Source organism: Nycticebus coucang, chromosome 7, assembly GCF_027406575.1.
Source record: "Nycticebus coucang isolate mNycCou1 chromosome 7, mNycCou1.pri, whole genome shotgun sequence".
NCBI lineage: Eukaryota > Metazoa > Chordata > Mammalia > Primates > Lorisidae > Nycticebus > Nycticebus coucang.
In genome coordinates, this window is record NC_069786.1 from 88,249,578 (window position 1) to 88,273,371 (window position 23,794).

At 40.4% G+C, this 23,794-nt stretch overlaps 1 protein-coding gene across 5 annotated transcripts in view; it reads left to right on the forward strand.

Moving 5' to 3' along the window:
• Positions 1-23,794, forward strand: part of MYO1B (myosin IB) — a 194,336-nt gene that overhangs the window by 97,474 nt on the left and 73,068 nt on the right. For all 5 annotated transcript variants that reach the window (XM_053596276.1, XM_053596277.1, XM_053596279.1 and 2 more), the window contains exons 5-7: positions 7,431-7,535; positions 11,628-11,674; positions 19,246-19,309. In XM_053596276.1, the coding sequence (XP_053452251.1) occupies positions 7,431-7,535; positions 11,628-11,674; positions 19,246-19,309 (216 nt within the window). The remainder of the gene's footprint in view (positions 1-7,430; positions 7,536-11,627; positions 11,675-19,245; positions 19,310-23,794) is intronic.

Here is a 23,794-nt window from a genome sequence, read left to right on the forward strand (position 1 = left end):
TTATTGTGGTCCTGGAATGTGCTCTCTACTTTACATGTAATATCTCTTTTCAATAAGAATCTTTATATAATCACCATGCAGTATCAGAGGGTTTATTTTATAAGAAGTAATTAACTTAACTAGGTCACGAACCCCCCTTGGCAGATGATGATGTTATTGGCCTTAAACACTGGAGATGTCTTAAGCCACAGGGTTCTACAACTGGGGCACTTAGGGAGAGGCATGAACTCTTTTGAGTCCTTTGGGGTGCTCTTTAATTCATTACTGCTGTGATAAATAATTCATCAGGCCTCATAAAAGTGCTCAAGTATTTATAGGCAGTGAACTCACAATTCACTACTGTGAATGCAAACAGTTTGTGGAGGACCTTTCAAGTGCTGATGGGGGCAGGAAAGCAGAACATGAGGGAACCTTCAGAATTACATTTTTCCAAGGATTTCAGAATAAATTGCCAGGCCTGAGAAGATGATCTTGACATAAGAAAACATTATAAATTATCTGGTCTCTAATTTTACAGTTACCTCAGTTTGTAGGAACTCTTCAGCCATCTGCTAGAAGAGTTATGAAGCCTGTTTTGCTCATTGAGAACTTAGGTCCATGGGGGTGGTGCCCTGTGGTTCAGTGGGTAGGGCGCCAACCCCATATACCGAGGGTGGCGGGTTCGAACCCAGCCCTGGCCAAAGTGCAACAAAAAAACAGCCGGGTGTTATGATGGGCACCTATAGTCTCAGCTACTCAGGAGGCTGAGGCAAGAGAATCGCTTAAGCCAGGAATTGGAGGTTGCTGTGAGCTGTGAAGCCATGGCACTCTACCGAAGGCGATAGAGTGAGACTCTGTCTCTAAAAAAAAAGAACTTAGGTCCTAACCCCTAAATGACCTACTATTACTTTACATCTGCGATAGTTCTCTGACCTGGTCAGTGATAGAGGTGCCATGGATCTACTGTATTGTAAACATCAATGAGCATTTCACACCACTGAAAATATCCATGTCGAAGCAGAAAAGCTACGCAAACTAAAGGCTAAAATGTAGTGAGCTTTTGTTTTGGTTTCTTCCCTATGTGAGAAAGGCCCCAGTCAATCTGTGTATTTTATATGAATTACTAGAGACTTTGTACCCTCGTTCAGAAGCAAGTGACATACAGTTTTATTTCAATGAAAACATCATCAGTTGTGACTTCTGTTGTAGCAAAGGCTGCATCTCTCACTGCAAGACCCACGCCAATGGGAACAGTTCCCCACTGCCTGTTGACCTTAGATATATAGTATGCAGCTGGAATAATTTTGCAGCACAGCAGACTCAGGACTGCTGAAAAGATGTTCCCCTAGGTTGCAGGGTGCTTGTTTCATTGTACACAAACATGACTTGTTTGACTTAGGTATCTTTACTCTTTAGATCTCTGAACTACCATATCTCAGTCCCTAGAAGAACTTGGGTATCTTAAACAAGGAGCTAGAGAAGTAAAGAGGTAGATAATACATCAATGTGAATATGTGTGAGTAAACGTGTGGCTTTCTCTGTGGGGTGCCATGTGACCTATGTGATCAGTGTGGGACTCCTGGATTAATTTATAAGATGCTTACCTTGAGTAAGCCTTGTTTATATTCATACCTCCCCTCCCCCTTCCCCCCTGACATTGTGTTTGAATCCATCAGAAGCCTGCTCAGTTAACTTGCATAGGTTTAGACATCTTAGGCGTGAAATTTCCTTGTGTCCTCATCACAAATGTCTTTCATCCAAATGTTGCCTTTCCTTTCTCCATTTACCTTCTGATATTTTGCAATGCTTTCTTTCATTAAAAAATTTACTGTATAGGAATTTACATAATTATATGTCATGATAATTACACAAAATATATTAGTGATATTAATATAATGTATATTATTCACAATGCAGCACAAGATGTCAGAGTATGCAGAATTATACTGGTTATTCTTACCTTTACAAGACTTAAAAGTCCTCAGAATCACAAACTGTCTTCCTGATTCTAAGCACTGTTGTTACACTTTGCCAATTTTAAATGCCAGTATCCTTATGTTTAACAGTCTACATAGTTCAAAACCAGACTTTGAAATTTGGAGGAGGATATCCATTTCTTAATTCTCCTCAAAAATTTAGTATTTTTCATTTATCAAGGTTATTACATAAGGATGAGATTTGTACAGATATATACATATTTGAATACAGATCCAAATTTATTTGAACTTTAGCACCAAAGAGCCAAAAGGAAATGAAGCAGAAAGACTCATGAGGTAGTTATTATTTCCTGGTTCCTACATAGTGAAATATCATGAAAACAGTTCCTTAAACTATGTTGACCCTTGCAACTCATCCTTACTGGTATACTCATTTCTCTAAACTAGTGCCTATGTTATGAACTACATGAGTTAAAGATCAGGTATGTGCAGAACAAATTATAAGAGTTGTCTCTTTCGGACAATAAGACTCTTAATTTTGTCTTCCAAAAACAAGCCCAGTAATAGAACTCTTGAAAACAGTTAAGAACCTGATCATTCGTAGATAGATATAACCTGATTGTAGAAACTTTTGAACAACTTGGAAATAAGTTGTTAAAACAACTTGAATTGTGCCCTTGAACTGGATTTAAAAATTGTTTGAATTGCTTAAATAGCTTTTAAACTTAGTAAGAGCGAGTCCTAATTTCAATTTAAATTAATCCATCTTTATATGACAGTAGATACTCTGGGTTTATTTAGAGTTTAATAGCCAGGTGATGTAAGCCCACCCAGATTCCAAGAGATCTATTCCTAGTGCCATTTTCAAACAAATTTGACCCTGAGAGAACCTAATCCCTCCTTGTTCTGCCCACTACAGAAGTCTTAAGAGAGGCCAACTCCATTCTAGCTGCCACCAAAGGGTTCTCGTTCTTGGTTGATTTCCCCTACTCCGAACAAGACATTTTGTCTTTGAGGTCCATCAGGGACAAGAACAGGATGTCCAGAGAACTCAGTGTGGCCACATAGCTGAGGCTTGAGGTTTGGTTACAGTAAGCTCCATAATTACCTAAGTAGTTGTAATTATTTCTTTTACCTAAAAGAAAACTCACCTTTTCCTTTTAGAATGTATACATGTGTGTGTTTATATATTGCCATAGTTGAAGGTAGTTATTTTGTCTATAAATGTTTTCAGTCTCCTCTTACAGATGTAGAAAGACAGGGAAGACATTTATGTCAAGAAAGAGGCATATACACAGTGTCTGTGTGAGTGTAGGTGGGCCTGGGGAACAAAGAGAGCCGCCGAGGAAGAGAGATGAGAAGCCGGGGGGTGCGTGCTTCAGAGGCCAGACCACAGGCTGGAATGCGCTGGAAGTGGCGCAAGAGTTGGCCTATAGCTAGAGACAAGTAGCATGGGTGTCAGGATAGACTTACCTGATCTTGAAAGGCAGAGGGCCTGGGGAGAATGTGTCCCAAAATGACCAGAGAAGAGTTCTATCTTGAACTGGTGGTGGGGTGATGGTGGTGGTGGTGGTGGAAACGTGGCCCCAAGAATGAAACAAAATGTATAATTATGTAAACTTTTCGTCTATAAGTGACAGCTCTGGACAGCTGGAATGGAGCAACAGACTATTTACATGTAATCCACCTCCTTTTATCTCGTTAAACCCTGAGAACTTTGGAAAATGTAGTCGAAATTCGTTAATCAGTGGAGGATGTGTGATGTGGACTTAAGTCCATTTGCATTGCTGTAAAGGAATACCCAAATCTAGGTAATTTATGCATAAAACAGATTAATTTGGTTGACAATTTTGCAGGCTGTACAAGAAGCATGGCACCAGTGTCTGCTTCTAATGAGGGTATCAGGAAGCCTTCACTCATTGAGAGAGGGTGAAGGGGGAGCAGGTACGTCACATGACAAGAGAGCGCAAGGGAGAGGGGCGAGTGCCTACACTCATGTAAACAGCAGCTCTCCTGTGAGCTAGTAGAGTGAGAGGTTACTCATTACAGCAGTGAGGGCACCAAGCCATTCATGAGGGATTTGCCTCCAAACACCTCCCATCAAGCCCCACCTCCAACACTGGAGATCAGATCTCAAGATGAAATTTGGAGGGGACAAATGTCCACACCAAATCTTGGACAGTGGCCTGTGAAGGAAGGGTATTGCAAAGATGGAAAGGCTGTTATTTCTCAGTTACAGTCATTAAGGGGACACAGAAGAAATCAGCCATCACAGACCACTGGAGAATCCGTCCAGACTCATTTTCATTACCCAGGAAGCAAATTAAATGGAGACTTCACTGCAAGCATTGAAGAAGTACCCACCCTTCACCATAGTTCTACAGACTCCACGGGACCGCTTACTTCCCCTATGCCATATTTGCTAGTACCCTTGAGAACAGTCATCCTAGGACTTGAGAGTATATGTGACCTGCAGAGATTCTTGATCCTCGGGGGTTCCTGTTGATGCTTTTAGGTTCCTCAAAGGCTTTAAAGAGCACCTTGGGCTGTGTGTCCAAAGAGGCATTCCAGTTGCTCATTTGAGAGTTCCTCAGTGGCAGAATGGGACTGGAGTCCCCCTGCAGGTGTCCCTGTGAAGGGTGGCAGTGTGTTAAGTTGCTACACCCTACACTCATAGGCAGAGGTGCCGTCTCTCACACCGCAGGCGCAAAGACTTGAGACAAAGCAAACCTAGGAAAGATTGGCTTCCTTACCTTGACTGCCCAGACCAGGGAGTACATTTTATTCTGCTGACATTTGTAGTGGAGCATTTCCTGGATCCTGATTATGGAACACTAAAGCAATGAATTTGGACAGCTCAATGGGAAATAGATTCCATGGCAAATAAGTTAGGGAAACACAGCATCCTAGATCCTTTTCCAGAGGTCAGCAAGGCACATGATCATGGTAAGGGCTTTGAGAAGCTCTTGGATCAGAAGGTTTGTTTCACTGAACCTCACTCACTGTGGCCCCAAATTCATTTAACTTTGGACCTCATTTTCCTTGATTACCTATTAATATTTTTTGGATTTCAAGGTTAAAAGAATCAGATTCTAGGAGGCGGATGCTGAGAAGGGACACGAACTGATAAAGAAAGGATAAAACCACCCAAGACACATTTTGTCCACCCCGTCAGTTCGAGCTAAGAATTTTTTATATGCCCCACGTGACTTCTTTAGTAGTTTATCTTTTGGGGCTATTAGTGAAGCCTGCTAAAACTACCTTGCCCCTAAATGTCTATATTTGTTATTATCAAAGCCTTATAGTAGCTGCTTTAGTTTTTGAATTGAGTTGAAAAGTAATTAATTAGGTCTAATTGTGAGCAAACCATTTTGATTTAGAAAATATCTTTGAGGAGAGAAGTTCGTTTAAACTGTAAAGATGCATTTGGTCAGGATGCCCAGGTGACCCAAGTTTATTTTTGGCTTGAGTCATCTGTGTGAAATTTAATAATTATATGTAAATGTTTGCTTTAAAAAGATTAATTCTCCTGAGATTTTGTTGGCTAAGTTACTAAGCGAATTTTTTTTTTTTTTTGCTGTCTTTGGCCAGGGCTGGGTTTGAACTCAGCACCTCTGGCATATGGGGCCCGTGCCCTAATCCTTTGAGTCACAGGCACTGTCTTAACTAAGCAATTTTTTAAAAAATAATTTTTATACTTTTGTTTTGTTTTGTTTGTTTGTTTGTTTTTGTAGAGACAAAGTTTTACTTTATGGTCCTCGGTAGAGTGCCATGGCATCACACAGCTCAGAGCAACTTCCAACTCCTGGGCTTAAGTGATTCTCTTGCCTCAGCCTCCCGAGTAGCTGGGACTCCAGGCGCCCTGCCACAATGCCTGGCTACTTTTCTGTTGCAGTTCTGCTGGGGTCGGGTTTGAACCTGCCACCCTTGGTACATGGGGCTGGCTTCTTACCGACTAAGCTACAGGCACCGCCCTAATTTTTATACTTTTAAAAGAACAAATAACTATTCAAATTTTCCATCATAATGGCCTTTAACAACAGCCTTTCCATGATGTCTTTTTTTTTTTATATGTGTTTTTTAAATTGCAGGGTTTGGTTACATGATTTGCTTTTGCACATTTTAAATCAAAGTTAAATGACCTTCACCCAGAGTGTGTGCACTGTGCCAGTGAGTGTGAGTTTACCCAACCTCCTCGCCTGCTTGATTTCTGTTGAGTTTTGCTTCCATATGTGCAGATAAGTGTGATGGACTAGTTCTGATTTAGTGTTGAGTAAGTGTGGTGTTTGTTTTTCCATTCTTGGATACTTCACTTAGAAGAATGGTCTCTAGTTCCATCCAGGCTGTTGCAAAAAGATCCTAAGTCATCTTTTTTTTTTTAATGTCTGAGTAGTACTCCATGGTATACATACAGCATGTTTTATTAATCCTAAATAGTGTTTTTAACAGCCCAGCAATAATCTTGAAGTATTATACTTATTATATCTAAATTCATGACATGTCATTGAATAAAAAGCACATATATTTAAAAAGGTTTCAGATGCTGGCGTGGATGTGGAGACAAGGGAACACTTTTATACTGCTGGTGGGACTGCAAACTAGTACAACCTTTCTGGAAGGAAGTATGGAGAAACCTCAAAGCACTCAAGCTAGACCTCCCATTTGATCCTGCAATCCCATTACTGGGCAGATGCCCTACCAGAAGGAAAAAAATCCTTCCTACCTATATTTAAAAAGGTTTCAGATGCTGGCGTGGATGTGGAGACAAGGGAACACTTTTGCACTGCTGGTGGGACTGCAAACTAGTACAACCTTTCTGGAAGGAAGTATGGAGAAACCTCAAAGCACTCAAGCTAGACCTCCCATTTGATCCTGCAATCCCATTACTGGGCAGATGCCCTACCAGAAGGAAAAAAATCCTTCCTACCCAGAAGGAAAAAAATCCTTTTATCATAAGGACACTTGTACTAGACTGTTTATCGCAGCTCAAAATGTGGAAACAGCCTAAATGCCCACCAACCCAGGCATGGATTAACAAGCTGTGGTATATGTATACCATGGAATACTATTCAGCCATTAAAAAAAATGGAGACTTTACATCCTTCATATTAACCTGGATGGACGTGGAAGACATTATTCTTAGTAAAGCATCACAAGAATGGAGAAGCATGAATCCTATGTACTCAATTTTGATATGAGGACAATTAATGACAATTAAGGTTATGGGGGGGGAGCAGAAAGAGAGACGGAGGGAGGGGGGTGGGGCCTTGGTGTGTGTCACACTTTATGGGGGCAAGACATGATTGCAAGAGGGACTTTACCTAACAATTGCAATCAGTGTAACCTGGCTTATTGTACCCTCAATGAATCCCCAACAATAAAAAAAAGGTTTCCAAAACATTTATTCCCAGGAATCAAGGCATTTGAATATGCTCTTCACCTCCAAATTTCCTCCCACCAAATATATTTTTAAGAATCTGCTTTATTGAGTAATATGACTTGTTTTCATTACAGAGGCCAGCAAGCTTGTCATGTCCTATGTGGCGGCTGTTTGTGGAAAAGGGGCAGAAGTGAATCAAGTCAAAGAACAGCTTCTGCAGTCCAACCCCGTCTTGGAAGGTAGGATTTTCCGGGTATATTAGCTTGGTGTGACTGGTACACTAGATTCAGTTTTAAGGATACTTGTAAGAAGTACCTGGTTTCCTGGAAGGTATTCTGGGAGGGAAGAGGAAGGAAAAGATTTAGGTCGAGACCTGTTGAGCAAATAAGCTGTATGTATCCTAGGAACTCTTGATTTCATGCGTTTCGTGGAGGAAATACTTTACTTATGGAAAAGCAGCTTTCCCACTTAACAATCATTTTTCCCATTCAGTTTTTACTTGAATTACCTAAATTTTGCTTAAAAATAACCAACTGATACTTGCATTTGGTGGTGCAGTGCTGTTTATCATTCACGATAACACCCAGGGTTGGTTATTTTTGTTGTCAGGGAAACAAAGGTTATGCCAAAGCAACACTTATGGACCAGTTTTTTCAGAGTCTTAAGAAGTCTAAACTTGACTGTAGAGCTCATAAATTCTGTGGTTAACTTTCTGTATTGGTCAGCCTGGGCCACCATAGCAAAATACATAACCTGGGTGGCTCAAGCAAGAGACACTTTCTTCTCATACTTTTGAAGGCTGGGAGCCCAAGATCAAGGTGCTGGCAGGTAGCTTCCATCCTGAGGCCTCCTCTCTTGGCTTGTAGGTAGCTGCCATCAAGCTATGTGCTCACACAACCTTTTCATTGTGCTGAAGAAAGAGCCAGCTCTCTGGTTTCTGCTTTTGTAAGATCACTAATCCCATCATGAGAGCCCTGCTCTGCATGCTCTCATCTAACCCAAATTACCTCTCAAAGGCCCCACCTCCCAATACCATCACATTGAGGGTTACGGTACTAACAGAAAATAAGAATTTAGGGGGGACACCAGCATTCAGTCCATTACACCATCAGAAGATAAAAAGAGATGAGTTCCTTTAATGCCACGGGGGATAGCATACACCATCAGCATAAACCACTCTTACGTTGGAGACAGTAAACAAAGCCTTTCCCGATTGATGGGAAGTCATTAAAGTCACTGCCTATTGTAAGCGTGTCTTTGCTGTCATTTAACACACATGTTGTATAGAAAGGCTTCTCAGACTTGGCGCTGCTGGACTGTGTATGTCTTTGCTGTGGAGGGCCTGTCCTGTGTGGCTCTGACCCCTACTCACCACGTACCATTTGCACCCCTGCTCCTAGTTTTTACTAGTGAAAGTATTTCTAGACATTGCCAGATGTCCCCTGGGGATTCAAATACCTGATTAGAGTCTTGGGCTAGAGAAATAGTTTAGTGCCAACTTTTGTTAAAGTCGTGGAAGCCAAGTCATGGAAGGACAAGAAATAACATAGATTAAAGCAGAGCTGCTCTGGGCAGTTGGGCACCCCACTCCCCCACATGGAGGGACAGAGCCCTTGCTCTGTTTTGGCCCAGTCCTCCTTCCCGGTTGGAGGTACTCCTGAACCCTGAGCATTCACTGTGCCCCGAGACACACCTGCGTGCTTCCGTTTCTCCATGTATTACGAGGACTCACCATGCATCTGCTGCCCCAGCCAAGGCCACATCAAAGCAGCGCTTTCGTTGTTTTTGATCTTTCCTCCCCGTTAGTACCTTAACTGATAAAGAAGCTGTGGAATCTCTTTATTGTTTCCATATTGACTTTTTGTTGCTTGTCTTTTTCTTTTAAGTTAGGGTGCTATTTGTGCACATGCTGTGTTTCTACATGTGCTTATTTTAAGAATGCTGTACAGGAGAAACACTGTGGAATGCTGTAGCTTGCATCTGGGATTAGAATCTGGCTCTTTATTTAGTGGTATTTGAAACCAGGCTCCAGTACAGGAGATGGAAGAAATGTCTGCTCATGGGCATGTATTATCTTTTATGGGAATGCTTTACTTTTTAACTGGAGCTGCTACTGTAAATGAACATTTAGAACAATGAACTTAAAAAAAACAATTGAGGAATGTGTCTCAAGTGCTCTATAATGGGCCTCTTGTTTTTGATTCTGTAGCTCACAATAAAAGACTTTTAGTGTTTAGCGTTGTGTTTAGTAATGTGCAACTCAGATTTCTTTGATGAAAAGATGGTTTGTGGCTTGCAAATGATGCCCTGAATAAAGTTTTTTGAAGCAATTCCTTCACTTGCCCCTGACCTTCAAGCTACAATAAGCCGTCCTGTGGCATCAGCATCTCTAACTGGACTTGGGGTTGTGCAGTTAGCTAAGTTGGCAGCCTGGCGTTCACACCCACCACAAAAGACTAGCCTGTGAAAACACAAGAAATAGTCTTCATGGTAACTATTGGTCAGTACACACCATTATCAAGGTTGCATTTATGAAAGCCTTTTAGCTGGTGGTGGACATGGCTCCATAAGGATGGGAGCCTCCCCAGCCAGCGTCCTTTTTGAGTAGATGTACGTGTTTTCTCATTCAATGTAGCAGCCCAGCCTGTTTTCTGTTGGAGAGAGAATTAGTTGTCAGGAATCTACCCAAGCATAGTCAGCACAAACAGCATGTTGAATGCAAAGAACTTTCCCTGTGTTGACTTTGTAAATTTTGCCTTAACTGAGCTTGAGCCAACTATGTTTATTAAAATAGAAAACATAAAAAAGCTGCCTATTGCAAGGTATTGTGCATCAGGCTTGCCTGCTGAATATCTAAAGTTAAAGTCACTCCTTGGTCAGGTAAATGCTTTCAAAACTCAGACCAGGTTTCAGCCCTTGGTTCTCATTTGAGTGCATATTGCTCTAATCCTGTTTTCGTGTTTAATTTGAGGAAGTTCTAGAGGCTTCCAGAGATTTGACGCCTAGCCTCTGATTCCAAAGACTGGTTTCTGTTCACCCCACCGCCATGCATTCTCTGCTAGCTGCAGTGTGGCCCCTACATCCTAGTAAACAGTCTGGAGAGTGGGAGGCTTGGTAGAAATGGAGAATCCCATGCCTTTCCCAGACACATTGAACCTGAGGTTGTACTTTAATAAGATCTTCAAGTGACTGGTTTGCACTTTGAAGTTTGAGAAGGTATAGAGAACATCCAACAGAGATCACCTCTACTTATAGGACTTACTTACGCTTATGCTACTGAGCCCTCTATTCCGATGGCCCAGATTAATTTGCCCCTGTCTTGTGCACAGGCTTGGTGGGACAACTGTTTTGCTTTATAATGCTATGTTATTACCTGCATTAAACAGCAGCACTGTGTGGCTAGGGCAGTGTTAACCATGTGGTTCTTAGCAGCACAAGTCTAAGCAGCTAAGATTGGAATAGGTTTTGCATTATGAGCTAATTAAATTTTCTTTATTTTCTAGAAAATGTCACTTAGGTCTGATAGACATAAGATAATGAAAGAGACAGAGTCTCAGTATGTCACCCTGGGTAGAGTGCTATGGTGTTACAGCTTACAGCAACCTCAAACTCCTGGGCTTAAGCGATCCTCTTGCTCAAACTCCCAAGTAGCTGGACTACGGGTGCCCTCAACAACACCCTGCTATTTTTTGTTGTTGTTATTGTTATTGTTGTCATTGTTGTTTAGTAGGCCCAGTCTGGGTTGCCAAGCCCCAGTCAGCAAGCCAAAACTCTATAGCATTTTTAGCCCATTGGAAACAATTTTATTTCTATTCTTTTTGTATTTCAGAGTTACATAATTAATCACATTTAAGTAGCTTTATTTTAAATTTAATTGAACAGTTTAAAGGCTTGGATGCTAGAGAAACCTCATCAAACTCCATAACATCTTTGAGAACATTAAGTCATCTCTGAAATAACCTGTTCACTGATGATAATGGTGTAAAGAACATAGAAACTTCGCTTGCTGGCCACTGAATCGACTACTCTGAGAATTGAAAGATATTAAATTAGATAAGATTAATTGTACTGTAATAGTTGAAAAAATGCCATAAATCATAGGAATGACTCTCTTTTTCTGTGAACTTAAAAATAAGACATGGATCCTTTGGCAGCTTATTAAGACTTGTGTTGTAAGTATATTTCTATGGAAATTTTGTACAGAAATGTCATTGCTGCAAGTTAAAGTTTCCAGAAAATTATAACTGTCTAATACTATATTTGCTTTATATTTCTGCTTGAAATTATTTATTCTGTCAACTCTAACCATGCATCTGTTTCTTTCCTACTAGCTTTTGGAAATGCCAAAACTGTAAGGAATGACAACTCCTCTCGATTTGTAAGTATTTGTATAAGCGTAAGTGTTAACACTAATATTTAGCTCATGTATGTTTAAACAACCAGTAGATGTTTAATGTTTCTTAATACACACATTTTTGAAATAAGAAGAGCATCATCTCTATTGGACACTGAAAGTTCTATAAGGACTCTTCCTTGCTTTCTGGAATTTTCCTTTTTAGTTCTTTTTGGAGTAACGAGCTATTTTTATCATGTTTTCTTGACGTTTTCTTCTACCATAAAATTCCATAAGTGATTTAAATGAGGCTATTTAGAGTAACTCTTTTTTTTTTTTATCTGAATGTTGGTATTTAGAAGTCATAATTAAGAATCACAAATTAAGCAAAAAAGAAAGATAAACTGGAATATCAAGCCTGTATACTCCATAGCCCTTGTCTCTTATTTAGAGGGCCCAGGAAGGATGGGATGTATTCTAAAACTTTATAGAGGTCAAATCAGTAGGTTTGGTGACAAATGCAAGAGTTAGGGGATAAGGGTGGTGATGGAGGTGAGGGTTTGGAGGGAGTAGAACTGAGTAGAAAAACTGAAGTTAATTGGTGATTTGTGTGTGGCTGAGTTGGAGAATGCTCATTCCACCGACAGTGACCTGGCCTGCTCCACCTTTCCAGCCTCGCCCCCACTGTCTCTAGCGCGTGCCCCCCTTTTGGTGCAGTCACCTCCAACCGGGCTGTGTTGTTTGGCTCTCGGCTTTACAAAGACTCAGACACTGCCTGGACACAGCTAGGGCAAGTGTTGAGTGTGATGGTCAGGTTTTGAAGTTGGTTGGTTCTTTTTTTCTGTAGTTTAAGATTACATATTTTATTAATAAAAAGGATTATTTACTTTATCAGCCGACTTCTCACAGTCTTCTCACACACATGACACACGTGTCACCTGGGACCACATTTGAGAATCTTTTATGCCTCCCTACCTGAGACCCTCCCTAACTTGTTTCCCACTTCTTCTTTGAGATCTCTTTAGACTTTTTCCTCATAAGGGTTATTCTGTGCTTCAGGCAAAAGAATGACCTCAGAAGGAGATCAGAGATCATTTTAATAGCTTACAAAGTGAAAGGGTAAATAAGTTTCCTAATTCCAAGTCTGTGAATTTTTTCCAGCAGATTAGCCCCTTAAGTTGTTATAACTGATTTGATCCATGCCTTTTCCTGTTGTGGTAACATAGCTAATCTCATTACATAAATAGAATTAGAAGTGAAGTGTGGGCAGATAGAAGTAATTCCGATGATGAAGCTTCTTTATGTGGTAGAGATTTTATTTTTGCTGTTCACAAATTATATGCACACATACACACTTTAAAAAAAAATTGCAAATACAGAGGGTGCCCCAAAATATATACACATTTTAAGAAAGGAAAAGCTTTGATTATTAAAATTATAATATTCAAATCATGTTTGGCTTCTGCAATTATAAAAAGCACTCAACCATGACTTATATTCGTTTTTTGTTAATGGTATATATTGAGTATTACAATTTTCATATAGTTTTTCCCTTTCCTAAAATGTATATATATTTTATTGGCACCCTCTGTGTATTTCATCTGTAGACCATAAAAATGCAAAAAATCATACTGCTCAAAAGGTCATTACTACTTAGTAATGTTTGAAATCTAGTGAAAGTCTTGGTGGGTGATTTGTCTTATTAAGTCCCTTTAGAGAAATCCTATTACAACAGGGGCATTACGATATGAGATTAATACCTGATCAAAGGCTAACTCATTTCATGCCCAGTTTTTAGCAGTTTCTCTGCTTTGTGGTCTGTGACTTGATAATGATATACCCAAATATATGTTCTGATTTTATAGTAGGACTCTGAGTATTTAACGTTACACTGCGTGTCATGCTGGTTTATGTGCTGTGCGCTTGTTCCGGGGAGTTGGCTGTTCCTTTAGTGTCTTTGACAGGCTGACCTAGAGTGAGTTTCTGACCTTCTTACTGAGACTTTGCTGGATCCTGCTGTGTTATGGTGGAGGCATGCTCACTGGAGCTGGCCCTGGGGACCAGTATCCCATGCAGGAGCCTCAGCATGACCGCCTGTCATGGCAGCTCTAATTTGACATAATGAGCTTCCTTTAAGAAAAGGGACCCACTGTTCCTAACCACTGCCTTGGGGGGTGGGTAACGTGTTGAGCATCTGCTATGGCAGAGACCTGAGCAAGGCACTGGAGAGTGTCACAGGGAACCTGAAGGGCTGGGAAAACTTCGTTACCTAACCTCATTCAATAAGAATTAAAAGCCAACAAAATAGATTCATTTGTTCAAAAACTATTTTTTTTTTAAACATAGTTAAACATAGGTCTTTCTGCATCTCCCTTTGCAGCCACAGTCTTTCCCTGCCAGCAGCCAGAGTGACCTTTACAAACTTAAGTCCCTCCCTGCATTGCTGATAGGCTCCCATAACTTCTGCTTGCTCCTAGAATGCAATTCAAATTCCTTCTAGCACCTGCTGAGCGCTGCCTGAGCTGGGCCTTGGTGACTGTGACTGCCCTGGAGCTAGTCCCTTGGCCTTCCTATGCATTAGGGTGGCCACAGTAGCCTGGCACCATAGTGGAGGCTCAGAAAATATTTATTGATGAATGAATCCCCATTGTTAAGAAGTTTATAGACAAGTTAGAAAAATTGAGTATGTCTGAAAATAACTCAAAAAGTAGTAAGTTCTCCATGAAAGGTACAGGTGAAGTCTTATGCGTGTTCAGGAAGAGAAGCTGGAGGAGTCTGGCTGAGGGCACAGTCCTGAATGTGCTGCAGTTCATGGTTACAGGGCCAGAGGGAGTGAAAGGAGCCCTAAGACAGTGGCCGGGAACACAGGGCAAGGCCCCAGCTGGAGGGCTGAGTGGCTCAGGCAATACCTGAGGTATTGGGGAGCTGCTGGTTATTTTCATAACAGACTCGTGCTGTGATCAGAGGTGAGCTGGCTTCTTGTGAGTCATCAGGAAGTGCTCCGCTGTTGGCCGCGTCCTTGGGGCTGGCCGCAGCCTGTTTTAGTCCTGGTTGGCTGCGTTCTCAGGGCTAGCTGTGGGCTGGTTTAGTCCTTGTTGGCTGCATCCTCAGGGCTGGCCGCAGGCTGGTTGACTTTCTTTTCCATTCTCTTCAGGGTTTGTTCTGCTGTTTTCAGACCTGTCTGTTCCCAGAAATCATCAGCATTGTCACCATCATCGGCATCTAGGCCTTCTGACTCAGTGACTCCTGCTTCCTGGGGCCTTACCTGTGCGTGTGTCTGTGTATACCCCTCCTGGCCAACTCTGGCCTCACACACCCGTCCACCTGTGCCCTAGGCCCTGTCACTGCCCGTCCCAGAGAGCCCCTTCTGTCAAAATGGCGCCATATCACACCAGCGGCTCATAGACGGAGCCACTGTCCCCCCTCTCCTTTCCTCTAGAGCTGCCCTCTCCCTGTGTTGTCCCCTGCCCCCACCGTGGAGGCCCTCCCTGCCTGCTCAGTTGCTGGGTTACACTTCTGGACGTTTTATCCTCTCCCGTCTCCTGGTTCAACCCAAGCCTGCTGCTGTGACGCTGATGGTTCACTTGTCTCTGTTGTGACTCCTACTTAAAGCTGCCAGCATTTCTCCCCTAATCTCTGCAACCACCCTCCTGTCCGCTCCGTCTGGTCATGTCCCTTTCCTACCTGTTCCATACTGGACGGGTGATCTTGGAAATAGGCAGGTTCGATCATGGCATCCTTGTTTAGAAGCCTTTAAGGACATGGCTTTGCTGTAAGGAGAATATCTCGAAGTTGTGATGGGCTCCGGCTTCCCTCTCCAGCCTCGTTTCCCCACTCACCATCCACACAGATGCCAGTTCTTAAGCCTGCGGCCTCGCCTCTCCTGCTACTCTGCATTTAAGTCGGGGCTGACTCCCTGCCCTGCCTCTTCCCCGTGTCTTTGTTCTCCGCACGCAGACCTGCTGTAGGATGTGTGCTCCCACGTGTGCGCGCCACATGTCCTGCTGCCCTGTCTCAATTCCTCACTCCTTGGAGACAGGAGCTGTGCCTTGAGTTCTCTTGTGCCTGCCTCAGCATCAAGGAAGTGCTCGACAGACATTTGCTTATGAATAAGTATAGACTTTAAAGAACAAGTGACCCCTGACAGTGAAAATGGAGAAGGTGCATAAGCTAATAAAAAGTCACAAATTGCATTATTGACTAACTTCCATGTGTTTGGTTTTTCTTCTTCCTTACTATGATCTTGAAAGTTAGAAAGAGTTAAAGTAATTCTTAGGACATGAAATAAAACCTAAGACTTGACTTACTAGATTTTCTGAACAAGAAACAGCTGTCGGGGTTATTCTGTTGTACTTGTTACTCTTTAGGCCATTATAGACCAGTTCTTTAAAAATCACAGTATTAAGCTCTAAGACATTATTCCTAGTAAAGCATCACAAGAATGGAAAAGCATGAATCCTATGTACTCAATTTTGATATGAGGACAATTAATGACAATTAAGGTTATGGGGGGGGGAGAAAAAGCAGAGCGAGGGAAGGAGGGAGGGAGGCGGGGCCTTGGTGTGTGCTACACCTTCTGGGGGCAAGACATGATTGCAAGAGGGACTTTACCTAACAAATGCAATCAGTGTAACCTGGCTTATTGTACCCTCAATGAATCCCCAACAATAAAAAAAAAAAAGATAACGTCTATAAAGCGTATTATGAACCTGGCTTATATATTGGGGTATATCTAGGTCAAAAGCCAAAAATAGTAATAATGGTAAGTCTGATTCTGAGCTGGCCACACCACATAATCGTGTATCTGCTTTGAGTAGCCATACAAACACCTCTGAAGGTTGCATTTTATCCTCTGTCTAGCATGTTTGGAGTGACTAGCCATGGTTTAAAACATTTTGCCTGTAAAAAGTGAAATAATTTGTCTTCCTGGCTAGTGTTTATACGAGGGCTACTTATTTTTCCCATTTTTTGTTTTTGAATTGAGTTCATGTACCTTTCAGTAGTCTTTATTTATTATTATTATTATTTTTATTGTTTTATTTTTATTTATAAATTTTTATCAATTTATTAAAATTGAGTATATAGGATTCATGCTTCTCCATTCTTGTGAAGTTTTACTAAGAATAATGTCCTCCACTTCCATCCAGGTTAATATGAAGGATGTAAAGTCTCCATTTTTTTTAATGGCTGAATAGTATTCCATGGTATACATATACCACAGCTTGTTAATCCATGCCTGGGTTGGTGGGCATTTAGGCTGTTTCCACATTTTGGCGATTGTAAATTGAGCTGCAATAAACAGTCTAGTACAAGTGTCCTTATGATAAAAGGATTTTTTTCCTTCTGGGTAGATGCCCAGTAATGGGATTGCAGGATCAAATGGGAGGTCTAGCTTGAGTGCTTTGAGGTTTCTCCATACTTCCTTCCAGAAAGGTTGTACTAGTTTGCAGTCCCACCAGCAGTGTAAAAGTGTTCCCTTCTCTCCACATCCACGCCAGCATCTACAGTTTTGAGATTTTGTGATGTGGGTCATTCTCACTGGGGTTAGATGATATCTCAGGGTTGTTTTGATTTGCATTTCTCTAATATATAGCGATGATGAACATTTTTTCTTATGTTTATTAGCCATTCGTCTGTCTTCTTTAAAGAAGGTTCTATTCATGTCTCTTGCCCATTGATATAAGGGATTGTTGGCTTTTTTCATGTGGATTAATTTGAGTTCTCTATAGATCCTAGTTATCAAGCTTTTGTCTGATTGAAAATATGCAAATATCCTTTCCCATTGTGTAGGTTGTCTCTTTGCTTTGGTTATTGTCTCCTTAGCTGTACAGAAGCTTTTCAGTTTAATGAAGTCCCATTTGTTTATTTTTGTTGTTGTTGCAATTGCCATGGCAGTCTTCTTCATGAAGTCTTTCCCCAGGCCAGTATCTTCCAGTGTTTTTCCTAAGCTTTCTTTGAGGATTTTTATTGTTTTATGCCTTAAATTTAAGTCCTTTATCCATCTTGAATCAATTTTTGTGAGTGGGGAAAGGTGTGGGTCCAGTTTCAGTCTTTTACATGTGGATATCCAGTTCTCCAACACGATTTATTGAATAGGTAGTCTTTCCCCCAAGGTATGTTCTTGTTTGGTTTATCGAAGATTAGGTGGTTGTAAGATGTTAGTTTCATTTCTTGGTTTTCTATTCGATTCCAAGTGTCTATGTCTCTATTTTTGTGCCAGTACCATGTTGTCTTGCCAACACATTCTACAAAGGAAACATCACCCTGACACCTAAACCAGGAAAAGACCCAACCAAAAAGGAGAATTTCAGACCAATCTCACTCATGAATATAGATGCAAAAATTCTCAACAAAATCCTAGCCGATAGATTACAGCTTATCATCAAAAAAGTCATTCATCATGATCAAGTAGGCTTCATCCCAGGGATGCAAGGCTGGTATAACATATGCAAGTCCATAAACGTTATCCACCATATTAACAGAGGCAAAAATAAAGATCATATGATCCTCTCAATAGATGCAGAAAAAGCATTTGATACAATCCAGCATCCTTTTCTAATTAGAACACTGAAGAGTATAGGCATAGGTGGCACATTTCTAAAACTGATTGAAGCCATCTACAACAAACCCACAGCTAATATTTTACCGAATGGAGTAAAACTGAAAGCTTTTCCTCTCAAAACTGGAACCAGACAAGGTCGTCCTCTGTCACCATTACTATTCAACATAGTGCTGGAAGTTCTAGCCAATACAATTAGGCAAGACAAGTAAATAAAGGGCATCCAAATGGGAGCAGAGGAGGTCAAACTCTCCCTCTTTGCTGATGACATGATCTTATATTTAGAAAATCCCAAAGACTCAACCACAAGACTCCTAGAAGTCATCAAAAAATACAGTAATGTTTCAGTATTTAAAATCAATGTCCACAAGTCAGTAGCCTTTGTATATGCCAATAACAGTGAAGATGAGAAACTAATTAAGGACACAACTCCCTTCATCAAAGTTTCAAAGAAAATGAAATACCTAGGCGAAGGACCTCTATAAAGAAAATTATGAAATCCTCAGAAAGGAAATAGCAGAGGATTTTAACAAATGGAAGTACACACCATGCTCATGGATGGGCAGAATTAACATTGTTAAAATGTCTATTCTTCCCAAAGCAATCTACCTATTCAATGCCATTCCTATCAAAATACCAACAGCGTACTTTCAAGATTTGGAAAAAATGATTCTGTGTTTTGTATGGAACCAGAAAAAACCCCGTATAGCTAAGGCAGTTCTTAGTAATAAAAATAAAGCTGGGGGCATCAGCATACCAGATTTTAGTCTTTCAGTAGTTTAAAACACATACATAAAGTGGAAAATTATGTGATGGCTAACAAGTTCTATTCTTAAATCAGCAACAAGATATATTTGCTTTGAGCTAATTGGGCATTTAGCTGCACGATTTATGGGGGCATATGGTTTTGCATTATTGTTATACTACAAACTGTGTTTTTCTTTATTGCATTTAAACAAATGTATTGAAACAATGGCAAAGTATGCTATTCTCTAAGAAGTACATGGACTGAATGTTTTGAAGTGAACTTGAAAACTCATAATATTTTTTTTTGCAGGGAAAATATATGGATATTGAATTTGACTTTAAAGGTGATCCCCTGGGAGGAGTAATAAGTAACTGTGAGTATTGTTTTTTTTTTTTTGAATCTTTGTAAAGAAGTTCAGTAAAACATATTATTTATAGCAGAATATTTTAGATACTTGAGTCAACTATTTTTTTATATTCTGTAAGTCTTGGAGTCAATCCAGTATGAAATCCTCTGAGCATTATTTTCTTTAAAATTAAAACAAAATATAAATCAATGATTTTATTTTATTTTATATATTTATTTATTTTTTTTTTTTTGAGACAGAGTCTCAGTATGTCACAGCTCACAACAATCTCAAACTCTTGGTCTTAAGTGATTCTCTTGCCTCAGCCTCCCAAGTAGCTGGGACTATAGGCACCCACCACAATGCCTGGCTATTTTTTGGTTGTAGTTGTCATTGTTGTTTGGCAGGCCCAGGCCCTGTCAGCCCTGGTGTGTGTGGCCGGTGCCCTAGGCACTGAGCTACAGGCGCCGAGCCAAATCAATGATTTTAAATTAAAAACTTTTCTGATAACATTTATCAAATAAAAGGAATTGACCTGTACTTCAAATTTTATGTTTGAGGAATTTTGTTTCTTTTCCAGTATTGTTAAGTAATTTGAATGTGATATGCTTGTTAGATGAAACATAGATTTATTAGCCTCCTTTAGACGTGATTTGTGACTCTGGAGGTAATAAAATGTTCTCTGTTAAAGGTTAAAAAAAAAATGAACAAAATCAGGTGAGGTCTGCATATGATAGCTGGATGCAGAATTTTCTAATGTGGGCATAAGAGTACCGCATGGGGCTGTCCTCCGTGTCTGTTACAAATCTGGCGATGTCATCCGCATTTTGGAGCTGCAGTGCCCACGTCCCTGCCCTGAGGTCTCTGCTCCTGTTGATTTCATTGTTGGTTGGTGTGGAAAATTTAAATGGCAACTCAGGGTATGTGCACCCCCTAGCCGTTCCTTGATTATTCTGTGGAGTTGTCTGGTTTTCTTGAGAGCCACAGTACCAAACCTCCTGCTGGCTCTCTCACCATCCCATGGAGCTGTTAGGGTTGGTTAGAAAGAAAAAACATCTTTGTTCCCGTATGTACCCATCCTTTAGCTCACACTGAAAGCCCTGACGTCAGCATCATCCTGGGTATGATTCATCTAATGAAAACATTTGTACCCCTCTTAATATTTTGAAATTAAAAAAATAAAGTCCAAAATTGAAGTTTGGACTAGAAAAAAACTGACGTAGTTGATCGAAGTATCACGTGTGCTCGTTAGTCTTTTTTATAGAAATGTGGCATTGTTCTTCAAATGAAATATTATGCCGAACCCCAAAGATGAAACAAGTAAAATGAGAACCTGATCTGGTGGAAGAGGAAGTGGCTAGCCCAGAAGCCTTGCACTCCCGGCACCCTTGAGGTCTCCTGACCAACCCTAGAACCAGAGAAGTGCCATTTGAAAATTATTGTCTTAAGTAGTTTAGGCAAATGATGCAGCTGATTTAAAAAATCATTGAATTTCTTCATCTATGAAACACTGGGATTGAATTGGATAAATTTTATGGTTCTTCCCATTTTCAGCATTCTGTAGTTCTTAAATAATTTAACTTTCTATTTTAGTTGGCCTGACTATACACTTTGGTGTGCTGCATCAGTCTTGGGATTATCTGTGTTTGTAAGAATGTATAATTATTAGAGAAATGTCTTGAAGAGAAAATTTGAATGTGAATTGAAATTGACTAGGATAGTGCTACTTAGGTTAAATGATTTTACATGCCAAATTTGGAAGCAAAAGTATTCACGCAGACCATCTACGATGTTGCCAAAGGCAAGTGATTATAACCCCTGCCAAACTTGGTAGGCGAACACCTTTTACATTGCATGGCAGCTGATGAATGCTGGCTAGGAAATGCTGCCTCAGTTTTAACACCACCATTTTACGAAATGATTAGTTTTTATTCTGAAAGCTATTCCTGCATCTTTAGGGCTTTCTTTTTACAAGATAAATTAACTTGAGTTACTCATTCATAAAACTTTTAAAAATGGGGTAAGTTTACTCTTGTTTTCATTGTAGAATGTATACCTGTACATTCTGAAATTATTTAATCATTGAGGATTCAAGGAAAATAATTCGGGATTATTTTATTATACGTATTAGGAAAACCTTGGGTTTAAATTTTGAAGTTCTAAACAAAAATGTCTTCATGTCGCCTGATTCTTTTAGTATCCATGGAAAATAAATAATAAACACTGAGTTCTTTTCCAATTAAGATTGATGTATCTTCATGAATGGATTTCATATGGTGTTTGTTACCATTTATTCCCACAGTAAAATTTGTGGTAGTGGGAACACCCTGGTATTTAAGAGTATCCTTTGCTTTGGAGAGGAAAGGAGTACATTAGTGGGAAGAGCAGGAAATTTCATCCTGGATAGAGAGGACTGACTCATAGGTGGCCATTGGGAGTTGTCTTCTGGCTTATAGGGATTTAAAGCAATGGGTAAAGCCACTTGTATTCTCCCAAGCTGCTAAAAGTTAGCTTCTTGTAGCCTGGAAAAGGAGATGAGATTTGCCATTTGGTAGGAAGTTTATTTCGCCTCCTTTTCCAGCAGCTGCCTAGTGAAAGCACAGATTGTTATTGGCTAAAATTATTGCCCTGAAAAAATCACTTAAGGCAGTTATCTACCGAGAAGTAGAAAAGAAAACTCTGCAACTTCTCTCTTTGTTATATAAAAGAGATAAGTGATAAAATTTAGGTTTGAAACTCCCGTGTCATGAGAGGAGACGTTTTACTAAAATAGAAGATGGTAAACATTTGCTTCAATAGAGAAGATAAAATCTGGAAGCAGATTCAGATGTTTGGCTGATGTGAAAGAATAGTTCCCCTACTTTGTTAAGGCCTTTTGGTCTGTTAATATTTATATGTTTGTATTTAAAGATTTTGGATCTAGTGTTTTGAACTGGAGACTTTTGGAAACCTGTTGCATTTATTAATAGTCACAGCATATCTTGTAGCAGCTTAGACTATGGAGAAAATGGACTATGGAGAAAATGTGGTACAAGTCCCAAGGGATTCTGTCTTCTAAAAGAAGAAGAGTACAGAGAAATAGACACTGAAAAAACTATGATCTCAGGCGTGCATATCCTTGCATAATCCAAGGACGAGAGATGGTGGCTGCTCTAGTCACAGTAGTGTTATCAAGAGCCAGTGGTAGTGTCTGACACTAGGTATATGCCTGCTAGAGACGCAGATACCTTCCATAGAGGATGGAATTGGTTAAATACAGGCCGGCCCTATCTTTTCTTGGCTTATTATTTGGGGTGTTATCCATGAGCCTACTTTTGCAACTCTTTCTAGTTTATCAGGTGGTTTCCAGTGTCTAAGGAAAAAGACAAATTACTTAATTCCCATGCCTCCATTTCTTCATTTTGAAATGGGAATAATAATAGTAATGATTTCCTAGGTTTATTAGTATCTAAAACACTTATAATGGTGCCTGGCACATAGTAAGCACTCAGTATATGTTTGCTGTTTTCACTGTCATATGCTTTTTGTTTATTGCCTGTAGCCCAAATATATGCTTTATGAGGACAGAGCCATAGTCTGCTTCATTGCTGAATGACCAGCAACTGTGTCTAACGCCTAATTTATATTTGTTGAATAAATTTGTTAATAATCACATAAATAATTATGTACCCTGCGAATTTTGTTGAGAAATAAAGCTTCTGCTTCATTGAATTATTTTGTCTGACTGTTCAGTCTAAATTGTTAAATCCCAAAAAGGCAAACAAAATTATTGATATTTAAACTTCATCTGTTATTGACTTGTTTGCTCAACATGGTAAAAATATGATCCTGTGAACGATGATGGAGAGGCCAACATTGTGATTGGTGTGTGCTCCAGTTATCCTTGCCGCCCCTCCCCCCACTGCCAGCAACTTAGGGTCAAACACGTCTGGGCTTTTTCCAGCACGGTGGCTAGGGGCTGAGAGGGAGGAGTGTTCCAAGAGGACCGCGAGGAAGCCTGAAATAGCCTGGGAAATCATACACATGTCACTTCTGCTGTACTTTGTTACATCTGAGTGTGCACAGGCTCGCCTAGTTTTAGGAGTAGGGGACATAGATCACACCTCTCAATAGGAAGAGTGTTAAAGAAATTAGTGACCATTTCATTTTATTTCATATTATCTTTTTGAGACAGAGTCTTATTGTGTTGCCCTCGGTAGAGTGCTGTGGTGTCACAGCTCACAGCAACCTCAAACTCTTAGGCTTAAGAGATTCTCTTGCTGCAGCCTCCCAAGTACCTGGAGGACTATATGTGCCTGCCACAATGCCACCTATTTTTTGGTTGCAGTTGTCATTGTTGTTTAGCAGGCCAAGCCAGGCTCGAACCTGCCAGCCTGGGTGTATGTGGCTGGTGCCCTAACCACTGAGCTACAGGTGCCGCCAACCATTTCATATTAAATGGACACAATCTGATAGATTATTTCCAGAAATGGCCATGATAATTTTTCGTCCTGTGTTCATACCCTGTGCAGT